The sequence below is a fragment of the Numida meleagris genome, chromosome 4 (genome assembly GCF_002078875.1).
Source record: "Numida meleagris isolate 19003 breed g44 Domestic line chromosome 4, NumMel1.0, whole genome shotgun sequence".
NCBI classification, from domain to species: Eukaryota; Metazoa; Chordata; class Aves; order Galliformes; family Numididae; genus Numida; species Numida meleagris.
Genome location: NC_034412.1, coordinates 66,547,207 through 66,564,129, shown reverse-complemented (window position 1 = coordinate 66,564,129; position 16,923 = coordinate 66,547,207). Strand labels below are relative to the sequence as shown.

The 16,923-nt window shown below is 40.0% G+C and overlaps 1 protein-coding gene across 1 annotated transcript in view; it reads right to left on the bottom strand.

Moving 5' to 3' along the window:
• The window catches only part of NFKB1 (nuclear factor kappa B subunit 1), a 59,340-nt gene that overhangs the window by 11,683 nt on the left and 30,734 nt on the right, over nucleotides 1-16,923 (bottom strand). Inside the window, 10 exon segments of the mRNA XM_021396055.1 lie at nucleotides 494-635; nucleotides 2,572-2,766; nucleotides 3,666-3,755; nucleotides 5,314-5,436; nucleotides 8,064-8,202; nucleotides 8,765-8,856; nucleotides 10,637-10,741; nucleotides 12,662-12,820; nucleotides 13,569-13,732; nucleotides 14,898-15,046. Coding sequence (XP_021251730.1) covers nucleotides 494-635; nucleotides 2,572-2,766; nucleotides 3,666-3,755; nucleotides 5,314-5,436; nucleotides 8,064-8,202; nucleotides 8,765-8,856; nucleotides 10,637-10,741; nucleotides 12,662-12,820; nucleotides 13,569-13,732; nucleotides 14,898-15,046 — 1,358 coding nt within the window.

The following is a 16,923-nucleotide window of genomic DNA, read 5'->3' as shown; positions in this document are numbered from 1 at the left end:
GTCTGAGTCCCACAGAATCCGCACAATGTGCAGTGTCCTTTTGGTGTCAGTAGGAGAAAAGCAGCAAGGACCCTCTAGTTATTATTTCTACTTCTTCCAGTTCATCCGCAACTAAAAGTCCCTTATGAAGAGTTAAGGACTTGCATGGAATAAAAAGCAGGGCACTCTCCTCCAGCGCAAAGCTGGTGATCTCCATCAACTGCATTTCATGACTCAACCGCAGCACTTCACACTCAGCATTGATCTGAAGTAAGAGAAGGCAGACAAACTCACAGCATCCTCCACACACCCTCACACGTTATTTCTGAGAGGTACTGGAGCAATTAACTTGCTGGTGTGAGCAGCAAAAATCGCAACCGTCCCTCTCCCAAACATTTGATGAGAGTGGTGCTGCAGTCCCTGACCAGCACCCACAGCAAATAGAACGCTGACTACACTCTGCTGCCAAAGACCTAACTCTCGTGTCGCTAAGTCCTTGCCAGCAGTGACTTACTTGTCTCCATTGTCATCCTGGACAGCAGTGAGATGGCGCTGAACAGCTAGCAGCATCCTCACATCTCCAGTTACAGCGTAATCAAAGAGAGCATTGCAGTGACGCTTGGCAAGCTGCATAGCCTTCTCTAGGAACAGACCATCTGCAACACAAATTTTTGTCTTCATTAGCTCAGTTGTCTTCTCTGTAGCAACGCCTTCTTTTGGCACGGTTTTGTGCTGTCACACACCACCATGCATTCAATATTTAATGATTCACTGAGACGAGTTGTTAATTACACCTGAGAGGAAAGGACAGAGGGAATGAGTCTCCTGGAAGGCAAACTGGGCACATGCTGAGCGCTTGGGCAGCAGGAATCTTGAGAACAGCCCATCTCTGGAAGCTACCTCTGGTTTGAGTGGCATTGTCAATACCATTAATGTGCACTTGTGTGCAATGAGATAAAAAAGGAACAGAAACTTGGAATTGCTCAGATACAAGCGACAGGTAAAGACTCTTGTCCGTAGAGCACTTAAAAGAACGTCCCACGTAGTTCTGACTGATTTAGACTGGAGCAAACTGAAGGACAAGAAGCCCAAGTGGCCTATCAAATACTGCACAGAAACTCACAGAGAAACTATGGCATAAATGCAGAGCTTTGTGTCCCCTACTCAGCCTGAACCGGGCGCTCTCTTCAGCTTTACAGGGATACTAGTAACCGAAGGAGGTCACTAGCTGCTCTGCCAAAATTTTGTGGTTCTGTATCGGCAGAAACTAGCAAAAATGAAACAAATGAACTTTGAAACCACAGTCATCGTTCTGAAAAGCAGTGTTGTCTGACACCAGCCTGAATTTTGAGCATATATAAGTTTCTATAAAAGTAAGATTAGAAATCACTAACAGCAAACAGGTGAAATAGATGATATAATCTAAAGCTCACGTAGGGAGGGAACACATAGGGGTTTCCAGCAACACGTAACCAGCATTTTAGTCTCACTTAGATGTGTATCCCTGATTAACATGAATACACAATTTCTGTATGCCAAAGGCTTACCCAGATATCCATGAAGTTTATCGCATCTAGATCACTGTGGTTCCCAGACTATAAGCCTAGGCTGATACATTTTTATTTGCTATTTACTTCTTAACACTAAATAGTAGGGTTCAACAGATGTTGTATTCAATATACATCCAACACAAAAAGTATTAAGCAATTCAGTCTTTACTCACACAACACAAAAATCCAAAAAGTTGGAATGCTGGACCTCTCTGGTTTCAAGCACATAGAAAAAAAAAATACCATGTCTCTCTATTCCAGTTGTTGGTTTTTTTAATTTGATGAGAAGCATGGTTACTCAAATCCTTTAGAAAAAGTAATTATCAGCATTAAAAAACCCTACAACTATAGCAATTATAGCACTACGTCCTATAGTTTCCCAGGCAAAGAAAATCTTGCTACCTGGGAAAGGGTAATTTGTTTTGCATACTTTATAACTCTACTGCTAAACCACTCCTACTAACTACGCCTGTCTTCCTCTCCTTTTGTTCACTGGTTGGTTGCCTAAAAGGCTTTGCTACCCCAAAATGTCATTTTCCTGTGTATTTGCTGCACGGATGCAGGTAGGGTTTACCTTTTATATTCAAATCTTTAAGGCTACTTTGCATGCAATTTTACAGCAGAACTGCAGGGAAGGACTACACAACAATCATGCAGACCTTCTTTATCCATTAAAGCCTACCAAAAATCAGCAGGCACTGAACTGTATACATTCAATTGTATTCCATGTATGGTCACTGCTTTCAGTGAACCTCATACAGGTTTATTATAAAGCAGTATTAAACCTGCACAGCAGGCTCAGCTATCTCATCTTCTTGCAGGACCAGCTGCCCAGTGGCAGTACAAGGGTGTAGGATTGTCTACCAATCTATGTATGGGGAGGGATGTTATATTTGAGAAAGATGAATTGCTCTTGTGTCCTCAAAGAAAAATTACCATATTTTGAAAACAGTGAGCAGACATTTATAGAGTTTCCAAGACTTAACACCAACTCTGCCCTCTACTGCAAATATGATCTACCCTAAACATATTGTTCTCTTACCCTGACAACCACACTTTGCTTTGTTTCCTTCATCTTTACAGGACGAAGAAGGATCCTCTTTCTCCTCGTCATGATCAGAGGTTCTGCACTCATTCTTCTCCGCAGTTTCCACTCTCACGTCACATTTCATGTCCCATTTGTCACTTTGTTTACCAGAGCTCTCTTCATCTTCTTCAACTGTGTTATTTGACAGTTCTTCAAACAGAAATAAATACCGTTAGTTTTCAATACTCCCACTTTTTTATGTGTGTGATAAAGCTCAACCAGTAATAACTAAACCCTAAAGAACTCAATAAAAAAATTTCCTTAGACATTGGCGTTATCTTTAAACACTCATGAATCATAATACTACAGATACCAACTCACAGGGACAGATGGAGCAACACAGCTCACTCTAAAGCGATTCTGTTTTCATCAGCCTCTTCTTTAAAAATAAGCTTTTACATACCTATAACAGATAAACCTGCCTTCGAAAGAACATCAATCTGAGTCTGAAGCACTCCTAGGAAATCTACTGGAATTAATCAGATTTGTTTTCCCTGACAGCAAATTCATTCCTGAGACTTTGGAAGTAACTACAGAATATTCAACAAGTAGATTTGAAATTATTTCTCTATTTTAGGAATATGGGACCGTCCTTATTACTGCTCTAACCTTTCCATAAACTCTTACATTACTTCTTTTGACTACTGTGTAGTACCAGACTGTGACGACAAAGGAAGATGCCTCTTCTCTGGTCTAGTCCTTGGGTGGGTCATCTCTTTAAATAGCAAAAGGGTTGTTGCTTGAAACATACACTGAATATATGTAAAGCACACAGAGGGGATTTGGTGACTGCTTCACAGAAGTTAGCGGTTAAAAAGAACATGCACACAGATTTAAGGTGCACTTCAACATAACTGAAAAGAAGCAGGGCAATATAATGTACATGATCCTGAGTTGCTGGAGGTTCTAGGAAAGGGAGAGGTTCTAGGGGAAAAGCTAGCCCTGCACAGCACAATTAGTTAAACCTGCATAACATCTGCTCGTATTGTAGAAGAAGAAGATGGTCAAACTCAATTCAACTGCTGCAAGAATTACATCTTCAGGGTTACCGTGTTTCATTCCAGCATTGGACTTTGTTGTGCCAGGGTGGAAATGCATTCCTCCAAAAGCAGAGTAACCGTAGGAAGGATAAGTGAACCCTACAGATAGGAAAAAGATGAAGAATTAATAGAATTATACCCTAAAGCAATGAAAACACCATCTCGAAGAACACTGAGACTAAAGAACTGAAATATTATTTTCTACATATTTTGTGTTTTGTAGAATCGTAGAGTATCCTGAGTTGGAAGGGAACCAATAAGGTTCCCTTCCCAATAAGGGAACCACTGAGTCCAACTCCTGGCTCCACAAAAGACCACACAAAAATCTGACTATCTGTCTGAGAGCCTTGTCCAAACACACCTTTAACTCTGTCAAGCTCGCTGCCATGACCACTTCCCTGGGGAGCCTGTTCTGCTGTCTGATCCCTTTCCGTGAAGAACCTTTTCCTGATACCCACCCTGAATTTCCCCTGTCACAGCTTCAATTTGACTCTATCCTTTTAAAATAAATTTTCCAGACTGAGGCCACACTCTGCCACGTCTCTTCAAAAACATACAGAAGTTCTCTATCCCCAAGACATGGGTGCACATGTAATGTCACTAGTATAGAATCATAGAATTAGCTAGGTTGGAAAAGACCTACAAGATCACCCAGTCCAACCATCCACCTTCCACCAATAACCCCACTAAACCATGTCTCCCAACGCTATATCTAAACGTTTCTTGAACACCTCCAGGGATGGTGACTCAACCACCTCCCTGGGCAGCCCGTTCCAGCGCCTGACCACTCTTTCAGAAAAGTAGTGTTTCCTAATGTCCAGCCTAAATCTCCCCTGGCGCAACTTGAGGCCATTACCCCTCGTCCTGTCACCAGTTACAAGAGAGAAGAGGCTGACCCCCAGCTCACTACAACCTCCGATTGTATGCTGCATTATGATTCAAATCATTGTGATTACAACAGATGTGTATTCAGTTGTTATATTGTTGATGTGCTGCTAGCAACGCATGTAACAATTTGACAACTACTGTTTTTCCCCCTCCTTTAAAGAAGGGCTACAAAGGTACTGTGGTTCAGATGACATTTGCTGATCTACATCATTCTCTGCTGCAAGAAATCAAGGCACTGCTCTTATGATCCAGCATCTCAGATATGCTCTGGGTTCAACAGACAGAGCACAGCATGCAATTTACTAACTAGTGTCTCAAATTTTTAACAATTCTTCATGATACCAGGGTTAATTAGCTAATTTCCACTCCTGGTTCCAGTAATAACTATGAACTTGTTTAATTTTAAGCATGTAAGACAGTAGTTAGCTGTCTCATGAATTTCAGTGCCTCTGAAGCCCTAGGCAGCAACAAAGCTAAGGTACGACGGACCCCTAACTCGGACTCCAACTAGAAAGGTGTTTTCTGTGACTTAAAGCTTGAAAGAAGAAGAAAAATTCACCAGGAGCCATATAACCAAGCAGGACAGAAAAGGAGTTGATGAAATACTTAGAAAACAAGGAGCAGCTTGAGTGAAATGAGTAACACTAGTATAAGGACAGGAAACTCCCTAGAATGAGTGGAATTCCTCATTTCATCATCAGAGCAATTATCTGTCCTGCAGGCAGTGAGAGCAGAACCCCTTTCCCTCTTTCCCCAGAGCCACTCTTACCAGAGCCAGCACTGCTGCCTCCCCCTCCATACATGCCACCGCCTCCTGCGCCGCTGCCTCCACCGTAGCCATCCGAGAAGTTTGGCATGAGCTTCTGCCGCTTCCTCTGCACTTCTTCTTTATCTGCGTTTCAGGTGAGAAGGAACAGACAGAATAAGGAGTCACGCTTACCAGTGCCCATGCCCAGAAAAAGATGAGCGTATAGAAATTATTAAAATATACTAGTTTGTAAGGGAAAATAAGGAGTGCTGTACAATAATAAACCCATTTCTAGCTCAAAAAAAAAAAATTTGTACATAATGGAGCAGTGAGATTCCAGGGAGAAAAAAGCTAGTGCCAAGTCCCAGCCTGGCTGACAGCATTTCTTGGGCTCACATGGTCCCTTGTGTCAGATGTCTTATGCTCAGACGGGGGGGGACACGTGCAGAAATGCCATAAGAGGCTCAGAGCTTCCTTCAAAAGCAGCTCGTGTACACAGAACACTGGATAACAGTGGTGCCAAAATTCTTCAATGTCTAATCTGAGTCATAAATCAAAGCAAGTGCCTTGAACCAAATACTTGTTCAAGAAAATTCACCTTTGGGGAATATAAGCACAGATTTCTCTGCTAAGCAAATCTACTTCAGATATAGACCCTTCTCAAAGGGTCAGCAAAATCGCAAGACACTAACCCCTAACAGCACAGAGCATCTGCAGAGCCCTTTAAACTTCTGTCAAAGGGTAAGGATAACAGAAAGGACAACAGAATAAAGAGCTAACTTTCAGGCAAGACATAATCCTGTCAGACCACAGAGCAGCAGCTGACAAAAAGACTAAGCATTTTATCACCTAAGTAAAAAATAATGCTTAGCCCCCCCAGGAAAGCAAAACACGAGGATTTAGAATCATAGAATCCTTAAACCCTTAAAGGAAGGGATCTTTGAAGGTCATCTAGTCCAACTCCCCTGCAGTGAACAAGGACATTCACAGCTAGATCAGGTTGCTCACAGCCTGGTCCAGCCTGGCCTTGAATGTCTCCAGGAGCACGGGCTTCCACCACATCAGTGGGCAACCTGTTCCAGTGCCTCACCGCCCTCACCGTAAAAGACTTTTACAATAATTATCCCAGTGACTGGGAAAGTGAAAAAGTCATGACAAGAAGAACTGCCAGAAGGATACAAACATTACAAAGGTTGCAATCCAATAAATAACTGTTGAGAAAAGAACAAACGAGACTACCTTCAATAAATGATCTAGTCATTTTCAACAGACGTAGGACAAAAATAAATTACATACACAGTTACATCAGACCATGCATCGAACTGGGTGGCTGAATGCACGGAATAGTATGCTGAAAAGCAGAATTGCATTATTTCCATGCAGACATGACCTATAAGTGTGTATGCATGCATGCCCCAGGCATACTCACACTCATGAGAGAAAACGCTAGAGAGCAATCTAGTCAGAAAAACAAACAAAAAGTCCACATACGCGCCTCAGTTCATAGGAACACTTGCAGCAGGGAAAAATACAGTCCCTAAATGGTAATTTTATGATTAGGTTATGCAGGGCATTGAAAAATGTACATAACATTGAGTAAACTTTACTCCTTTAAGAGTCTCATAAAGAAGTTTGCTTCACATTTGGCAATTTTGCGCTGCAATTGTATACTTTGTTTTCTGTAAGACTTGGGTAAGAGATTCCTTAAATTACCACTGATACAAAATCCTCTAGCAACTCTGGAAGCTTTTTGAAAAGCATGCTTTCCGTTCTTTTATTACAATAAGGGTAAAACAGCTTCACTTGTACAATAACCCTCCTCCCCTCTGTCTCCTCAGCTGTCCTTAGTCCATTAGCACTGATGCACTCATGTTTTAGGTTATTTATTTCATCCCAGCTCCGTGTTAGGCACTGCATACTTGCAAGACTAGGACTTCATAGCATAAAATGAAGGCAGGTTAACTGTTCAGCAAAAAGACTACTGTGTTGGTACAAGAAAACACTAGTTCCAGCTTGGACCTCAAGGTACTTCCGTGTCTTTAACATTAGTATTTAAAAACATGATTATTGCCGACATTCACATCTAACTCATTCGAAACACAGAAGGCTTTAAATGGCACAGACTTGCTAGTTAGACTTCACTAGCACTAACTTCACTACTCGCTAACAGCCCAGCAAGTGGTTCTGATGCCAACTGTTCTATTTCAGCCATTTAACTAACACTTTACCATCAGAGGTTGAAACAGTACTTTGCCTGCTCTCACACCAAGTGTCTTGCCTTATCTAACGAGAATGAGCAATTGGAAAGAAAATTCAAAACCATCAGTGAAACTGTTAGGTGTAATGATGAAAGGAGAGAACTGCAAAATAGGTACTTTTTTCACCAGGTAACAGTCTTCAGTTTAAGTTTCATCTGAAAGTACTGACCGTAAAATGTCCTCGGATATCATTCTGCAGAAACTCAGAGGAAGAGAGTGCCACCTACTGTATGGAGAGGCATGCGTGCATATAGGAAACGTAAGGGGAGTAAGCCTCAGTAGGAAAATACAGATTTACTGCTGAACAATCCACCAACAAAAGCAACAACGAACCCATTACAGACCCAACAGTTTTCACGTTAGCTCTGCACAAAACAAGAAAGCAAATACCCCGTTTTCTAAAAATAACAACTACAAAAAGTCCTTCACCCTACCTGTGCCATCTTATTAAAAGTACTCCTAGGGACCCTGCAGTTTCTGTTTCTGGTATATAAAATGGGTTTAATAAATTACCTTTGATTTCTGGATAGTAGAGAAAAGGCTTTGGTTCACTCGTTTCTAGATCAGATTTCCGACGTAGCTGTACAAACACAGATGCTGGCTTTGTGATATTGACATCTCGATACTTGGGTGTTTTGAACACAATAGCAAACTGTGAAGGAAACAGTGATAAAGCACATCTGTCATGGACAATGCTTTTTGGTTACTCTGTATTTATATCTGTGTTATTTTTGTAGGAGCTGGTTCATGACAAGGAAGCAGAAGGCTGCTACAACAAGAAACTTCCATTTTAACTTTCAGCTGTACTTTTGAGTTAGAGTCCTAAAGCCTCTTCTGAAAGGCAAAACTGCCACATATCATCATGCCATGTATGTTACTATTGCATTATTTCTCTCCATCAATGAGCATCTACTCTGGGGCTTTCTGAGCACCTGCCGGGAAGCTTAGAGCGTTCTCTTTATAGCCTATCCAAACTTACAGTGGTGTATCTTTAAAGCAAGGGATATCTCTCCTGATTTCTATGGCATTCTTACCATAGATCTTAAAAGAATGGTTAGGATTGTAATATTATTGGGAAATTACCAACAAATAACAGGGACTGAAGAGGTTAGTACGGGATATGGAGGTTTTCACCTGATTTTTTAATTGTAATATAATCCCATTTTCCTGAGATCAGAAAGCCATTAACAAACATCAAATGCTCTGTTACTTACTTGTCTATGTACATCTGTAGGAGAAAAGTCTCCAAAGCCTTCCCACATACCACCATTCTCATCCTCTTCATAGAAACGTATTTGAATATCATCTGCAAAGAAAGAATAACTTTAGGATGTTTGTGCATTTATTTAACCTTTGGTTAAACTTATTCCAGATTAAAATTAACATGGTTATTTTTTAGCTGAGTGATAATTTTACATAAATAATACACGCATCATCATTATCCATGTTAAGAAAACATCACATGTAACCCATTTTTTACATCAATTTTAGATCAGCCCGATCCTAATAACTTCATTGAAGCTGCTGTCTGTTCTCTGCACAGTAGAAGGGGAGTTAGGTTCACTACCTCTTCCTATTCTAGTGCTAGAAAACATTCCAGAGGAGCTTTATTTGGAACAAGTGAGCAGGGAGGGGAGAACTTGAAGTGTGAGTGTAGAAACCACCCTCTCTCCTCCAGCAGTTTCAGTTCAAAAAACTGTTGCAAAACCTGAAGTGCCACAGTTCAAGTTCCGCTCGCTGCTGGCAGAGAGCCACTTCAGAGCTCAGAGAGATGGCAGCAGTTTGAGTGAGCAGCATGTGGGCAGCGATCCCTCACCCCCTAAACACAGCACAGCCACACCATAAACATGGCTTCTGCTCCTCTAAACAACTTTTCTTTCCTTCTCCTTTTATTTATTTCTATATATTCTAGGAGAGGCTGGGAAATATCACAGTAGCATATTCCTTTCCCAGCTCTGATGACAAAAAATTACACAGAAGTCTGTTTTCTCTTAGGGTGATTGAGGACTGCTTACTCTGACCCACCACCTGCTAGTCTCAAGATGGTGAACCACCACTTCCACTCCTGCTGTCCTACATGCTCAAGCTCCTCCAGAGAGGAGGTTTCTGAGAGCCATGAGGTCAGGGGAAACCCCACTCAGGCTGAGGGGAAACCCCACCTTGGGGCTTCCACTGAGTCAGACTTTTATTTATTTATTTTGTGTGCAAGAGTTCAGTTTCATCTAGGTCCTCCTGAAGGCAGAGGGTATACACACTACGGAAGGAAAACAGTTTTTTCAAAGCCCCCAAAGCACTCCCACTTTCCTGTGTAAGTGGTAGAAGAACATGGCAAGGAAAAGAGGTGGAAAAGGACAGCCTTTTAACAACAGGGGCAGAGACTCATTCCAGACAGGTGAGAACTAGGCACTCCTCTGTCGTCCAATCTACACCAGGGAGTCCTGGGTATTATCTACAGCTGAAAAATGCAAAGGATTTACCCCACTCCTATTTTTTTTTTTCCCATTTTAGTTCAACCCAAATACTACAAACCATTATTTTCCCATCCAAAAACAAAGCAACCAAATCCACACTCAAGAGTCATATCCTAACACATTTATAGCCATGAGCGGAGTCTGTGAGAAATATCAGTTGAAACTAAGTGATCTCTACTATCAGCATACACATAAGAATTAAGTTACTAGCAGCACTGAATACACTCAGTTCCCATTGGTGGTTAATACAGAAGATTCATACTTACCCTTTACAGTCAGAAACTTAATAATAAATCAGAAACTTTACAATAATTCAGAGCAGGTGTTAGCTACTGGAGTCAAAGGTCATCCAGAACCCATTACCCACAAAAAAGAGAACACAGGCAAGGGCAGAAATCTGAGAAGAACGAAGTTGACCATATGGTCTCCGGGGAGGCAACACAAGTTCAGTCTAGTTTGCAAGACTATTTCCTGCCGGCCTGGTTTCCAGAAAAATAGAGCACTTATAAATCCTGCTGCGCTATCAGAACAGGAGAATAGCAAGACAGCAGAGCAGGCTTCATGTGTATTCCAGATGAACATCCTGGTGTGCCTTGCAATACCCAGGACGCTTACCTTTCTGAACCTTGTCACAGAGAAGGTAGATCTCTTCCCCTCCTGTTACGCACCCTGCTGTTCTGTCCATTCTTACAATTTTTAAGTTGGAGGCATTGGGAGCTTCTATTGAAAGGAAAAGGTTTTAAAAAACGATTATTTTCATACCAATTTTAGATTACAAGAAAATAAAAATACACAAATGCAATAGAAAAACAAGCCTCCAATGCAACCTACATAAATTTGTCTATGTTTTTTAAAAGGATGAATCAACAGTTTTTCACCTGAAGGGTGTAATCTTGTATCCTCTAAGCTTCGACTGAACTGTGAGCTATAAAATAAGGCTCTGGCCATTCCAGCAAATTACCTCATTAAAATAACAGAGCAATGAACTGCATCCTGCATTAACAATAACTTTATAACAGGAGTGCATTATAGGAGAACATTTATTCCTTCCTATTTTCTTGTTCACAGGGCCCTGCTGAAAGCTGTTACCTTTATGTCATTAGTTTAATGCAACATGCAATGCTTGCTCTGCTCTCTGGCTTACTTGAAAGCAATCTAAATTCTGGATTTACTCATCAGACTGTGATCAAAAAGCTCACCTCCAAAGATCGTAGCAGAGGCATCGCTGGATTACCTATTGGTCCTTGAGATACAACTATCACCTGATAATTAAAAGCAACTGTGATACACAATTGTGCCACAAGTTGTGTCCACTGTGTAGAAGAGACTAGAATGGTTCAACAAAGAACATAAGGGAAAAAAAACCAGCCCCTAGAAAAATATTTTGGAATCAACAAACGTGAATTCACCCACTTCCTCAGGCTGCCCAGGGCCCCAGCCAACCCAGCCTTGAAAACCTCCAGGGACAAGGCATCCAGAAGTTCTCTGGCCGATTTGTAATAGTGTCTCACCACACTCTGAGTAAAGAATTTCCTCCTAGCATCCAACATAAATCTCTCTTTTAGTTCAAAACCTTTCCCCCTTGTCCTATGTCTATCAGATCATGTAAAGTCACTCTCCCTCTTTCTTTACTCTGCCTCTGTTGTTTTTTTGCCCTTTTCTTCCTCTTTCCTTTAGCAATACTCTTTATCATTACACACTTTAGAGTAAGAAAACAAACGGAATCTGTAACGGTTATTAACAAAGATCAACATTCCTTAAAGACACTGTTAGTTAAATCACTTCAGCTTGCAGATGAAAAGACCGTTTTCTCATTCAGAAAATAAGGGACACGTATGCTGCAAGAACAGTAGACGTATGGGCACTGCATTCTCCAACTGACAGCAAGCAACAGACTACAGTAGCTTTAGAACAGCTGCATTTAACACCTTTTCATCTAGACTTTGTCCTTAGAAAGTGATGACGTACATATGACTGTTGCACCAAGAAAAGAAAAGGTACTTTTTCTGACTCATTACAGAATAATTACCAGGAACATGGTGTCCCACAGCTACAAGGAAGAAATCTCAAGCAGCAGAAAGGGTTCGGGTAAAACCACTAAGTATAATCCAAAAGCACAAGCATAAACCAAGTGAAAATATTCACTTAGAAAAGATGCAAATAGAGAGACATAATACAAGTATAAAAATACTAACGGGTCCAGAGTAAACGGATGAAAAATTCTGGTTATGCTAGTGTCACAAAACAAGGACAAGCAGACACCCAGCAAAACTGAAAAGTGTATAATTCTCAAGAAAGACTGAAATACATTTTTCCTCGCATCTTGTATGACAAGGATTTGCCATAGAAAGCAACTGAAGACAAGAAGACAAGTCTGCAAAATTCAAACACGTTATAAAAAGAATTTACAGAATTCTCGTAACACAGGTGGCAGGATTAAACACGCTAACAGCAAAATAAAATCTCGCTTTAGGGCTTACATCAGCATCTATTAAGAACAGAATGACAGCATACGTACTTGGACAGACATGGGGCCAATTATCTATGGGCTACCTAAGTATAGCAATACCTACATGATGTTTTTGTATCTACAGAAACGTGCTCCTTACTGAAACAGTAATTAAAGCCAAATATACTTACTGCTGTCATATATTGCATCTGATATAACTGGATCAAGCCTCCGTGTGAAACCACCATTACTGTCAGGAAGAAAGGCTGTAAACATAAGACGCACCACGCTGAGATCCATTTCTTTGGTCTGCTGTACTGCTGCCTGACGAATAATTTCTCTTTCTCGTTCTGGAACCAATAAATGAGCACAGACGAATTAGCACAAGGTAGGGGAGACTGAGCATTTTCCAAACATTACTATCAATAGGCACCAACAGCAACTTCTTTTTCACTTAGCATCCATCAGTTTCTATCTTTTTATTCATAGAGGAGGAGCTATTTACAATATACTGCATTCAATTTGCACTTTGTGAGCCAAATGTTATTAAGGTAAGGTATATAATTAAGAGACACACACAAAGTGACTCTTTTCACAACCTTTATGAACAGAAAGCAGAAAAGGATGGACTCTGCCTCTAAGGACATTTGAATGTCTAGCACCAGTGATAAAGAATAGGCCAGCCCCTCAATACAGCTCCCGAAAGCAATGCAGACCCAAGGTTTAACAGGGATGTGGGTGAATTGCAGCTGAATGAAACAGGTATTCTCAAACAAGGTCCCCACAGTTACTTAAAGATATCGTGTCGCACAGCAATAATGCAAAATGACTATTTATCACTTAACTAAATAGGATGAGAACAATGAAATACAGGCGCAGAGGTGGGTACGGGTCTACAGGTCGCTACGGAAGAAGTTGCTTCATTCTCATTCGCATGTTGACAGCAAAGCAGTAATATACAACCTCTTATTGCATAGCCATAAGCTGTTTTCGTACTCAGGACCTTTTTCTGGGTAAAAATCTACATTTTCAGAAGTCTTTTTTTTTTTTTTTTTTAAACTAAAAACCTATTAAAATCAGATCATCATTTCCACATACCAGTTAGCTGTCTGTCTCCACATCCTTCTGCCTGCAGATAGCCAAGTTCAGGATGCACCAAGAGTCCTGGGTTGTATCCTTTTTTGCAAGCATCGATCATGCGTGTTTCCAGAGTTTCAAACACCTTCTTCTTTGTGACGTGAAGTATCCCAAGGTTTGCAAATCTGTCGAATTTTGATTAATTATTTTTTTGATGCCTTAGGCCAAACCTGCAGTAGGCAGTCATTCTCTTCTCAGAGGAAGCAGTTCCAATGAACTCCAGCATGACAATGTCAGCCAAGCTTAAAAAGCATGTAAGATGCGTACCATCGTACGGCAGCAATCATATGGGTGCACAGGATTTTCCCATGGCGTAAGAAGCAACCTTTAGGTTTTCAGACTTACAGTGCGGAAGCAATTTATAAAACATTTCAAAATTGTCACACTTTGTTTGCGCTGTTATTAGTACGTAATGCTACAGCTACTATGCAAAGTCATCGATCGGAAATGGCTTGGTCAGTTCAAACTGATTTGGAGAGCAAGCTCAAAAGCTAAAAACAGTGTACGTTTTTCAAACAAAATGGCTGAAGCTCGGTTCTGGACATTCAGTAAAGTACTTGAGGTATCTCTTTGGATGAAAATGTCCGTAATACAAGATGCACTTTTGTAAAAGTTCCCTGGCACATTCAAATTAGATCAATTAGATCGGGAAGTATGAAATCAAGACAATAACTCAATTTTCATTTGGGTCAATTGAGGATAGGAAAGCTGTTTCTAAACATCTGATGAAAAGCAAGACAGGTTAGGAAATGAGCCAAACTTTTCAAGATGAAAAGGAGCATTTCAAATAAAGTTATTTAAATTGCTGAGCTTGGTAATGTTAGTACGCTGGGCTTGGACATCAAAAGTTACAGTTTAAAAGAATCTCTCCTTCCCAACCTTCTCAGCTTTTTAAACTACTTCTTCACCAACAAAGACATTCTTGAGATCACAGAACTAAAACTCACAGCCAGCATGAAACCTGATCTAAGACTGAAAACGTAGACAGGAGCCTGAGTTCCATTTACTGATATAAACAATTACTCCTTTAAATTAAACAAGAACAGACCAACTACAATTTCACTATAATCTTACTGCTTTAAACTTAAAAAGTTTGACTCGCTTGGTATTTTCATGTTTATACCCGTCTTGTGTTAATTTCAAATTTACTAACCCCACTTTCTTAATGTTTTTCTCCTCGCTGTATTCCTATTGGCAGATTTCAGCGAGAGTAAAATACTGATCAAAACGGTAACAAAATTGATTCCCTCTCTCTTAGCTAAACTTTACGAATATATTTGACAGACTTACCCAACAACCATGTCTTTAGGTCCGGCATTGACTGTGCATACTCCGTCTTCACAAAATTTACCCACCAAGCTGTGAGCGTGTAAGTGGACGTATTTCCCATTAGTAACTAATTGGACGATTACTTTTGCAGGTCCAACATAGTTGCAAATCTGTAAATAAATGTAAAACTTATGTTTTTAGAAATGGAACGAGCAATAATTCCAGTTGAATATTTTCTGTCAGCTAAGTACAATCAAGCTTACTTAGGAGAAATGTGTATGCATTTTCTCATGAAACAAACTAACTGCACCAGATCATCACAAAAAAAAGGCAACAATTTGTTTGTAATTAAAATTGATGCACAAATGGCACAAGTAGTGACAAAAAAAGTTAAGAAATAAAACAAATGTAAGGAAAAGCAACCTTCTGTTTCCCATATCACTATTATTAGTTTTATATTCTGCCCAGTTATACCACACTGCTCTCCATAAATTAACTTAGTACATTAACATGTAACAATGTCTATTGTGAATTTAAGAATCACACGAATAATGCATTTATTCAACAAAATATCTGCTTTTTTTTTTTTGCCAATTCAGAAATGTTTTCAAATAATTGTAAATATTACGATTATTTTAAAGCATTTTGGTCTCATTACAATGATCCCTCAGGTAGAGATTCTGAAGTGAAAGAATTCTGTATTCACAGGTATTTTATTAGATCAAAACACACATAAACCAGCCCAGTAAATGCTGCCTGTAAGTGTAGGTAAGGATCTATGCTAAACCCCCATCTAAGGTTTTGCAGGGCTGCATTTAGGATAAACTGGACACCTTAGCAGGCACTTTGGAGGACTACAGAGCTTCCCCCCCCACCTCCATCAGAGTTTCTAATCACCAGACATTCTCAACAGCTTTAAAGTTGTAATGTCAAGTAATGCTTAAAAAAACAACCCTAAAATTACCAACAAAGTACCGTTTATTAATACCAGCTATTTGTTTTACATATTATTTAAAACATTATTTTCTCTCCTCGCAAATAATATACTTCAACTCAGTTATCTGTTATGCATCATTTTCAAATTATAAGAAATATAAAATTATCTTGATTTTAAAAAAGCGAACATTACCTTCCCTTCCAATTCTCTTAATTAACCCTTTTATCAATGTTGTTTTTTTCCCTCCTCCTGTAAGTTTTCTTCTGATTTGCCTGAGGGAAAGTTCTTTGTATTACAGCAGCGTATAGATCTAATCAACCAAGGTATTAAAGGATCACGATGAACATTAAAGTGATGAATCAGTGATGAACTGAACACTTAAGGTTATATTGTTGATAAAACGCTGATAACTGGGGATTGCCAAGACATTATAAGTCCTGCTAGCCTCTTTCACTCCACTTAACCCCTCTCTTGAATCCATTCCATCACAGCTGAAACACTCTGCATACATATAACGTGTCTTCAGTGTCTTCCAATTTGCTGCGAACAATAAAAAGCCCCAAAGTACAAAAAAGCCATTCCAGGAGAAACAGGTGTGCAAAAGCCTTCTCACTACTCACTGCTTGTGAGATAACTGCATAATACTGTACTCATGTGCGTTTTACAAGTGGCGCTTTCTGAAATATGAAACGTGGGAGTACTGGAGGTACTCGTGCTTTGGTCTGTTCCCAAACTGCAATGGCTCCTGGACTGAAACAATACAGACATACAGAATAATCACTGCTTTGTCATCTCCTCCATTCTCAGCAGTGAGAAAATGCACAAATCCCTGTGTAACTTCCATAAAATGATCTGAAAATAAAAATCATTATATTTTGTGCTAAATGTCACCTTCATTACTACAACTAAGTTTTCAAGAAGTGAGCTTTTTAGAAAACATTTTCTTTTCATCCCTCACTAAGAAAGGCTTTCCCTGCTAGAAAGTTCCCAGCACATCTACAGCTTTATATTCGTTATGAGTAACATGCATGTTCTTGTGTCACATCAGAAAAGTTCAAGACAATCCTTCATCAGCTGTAGAAACCACAGTGAAACTGTAGGTAGGACTGC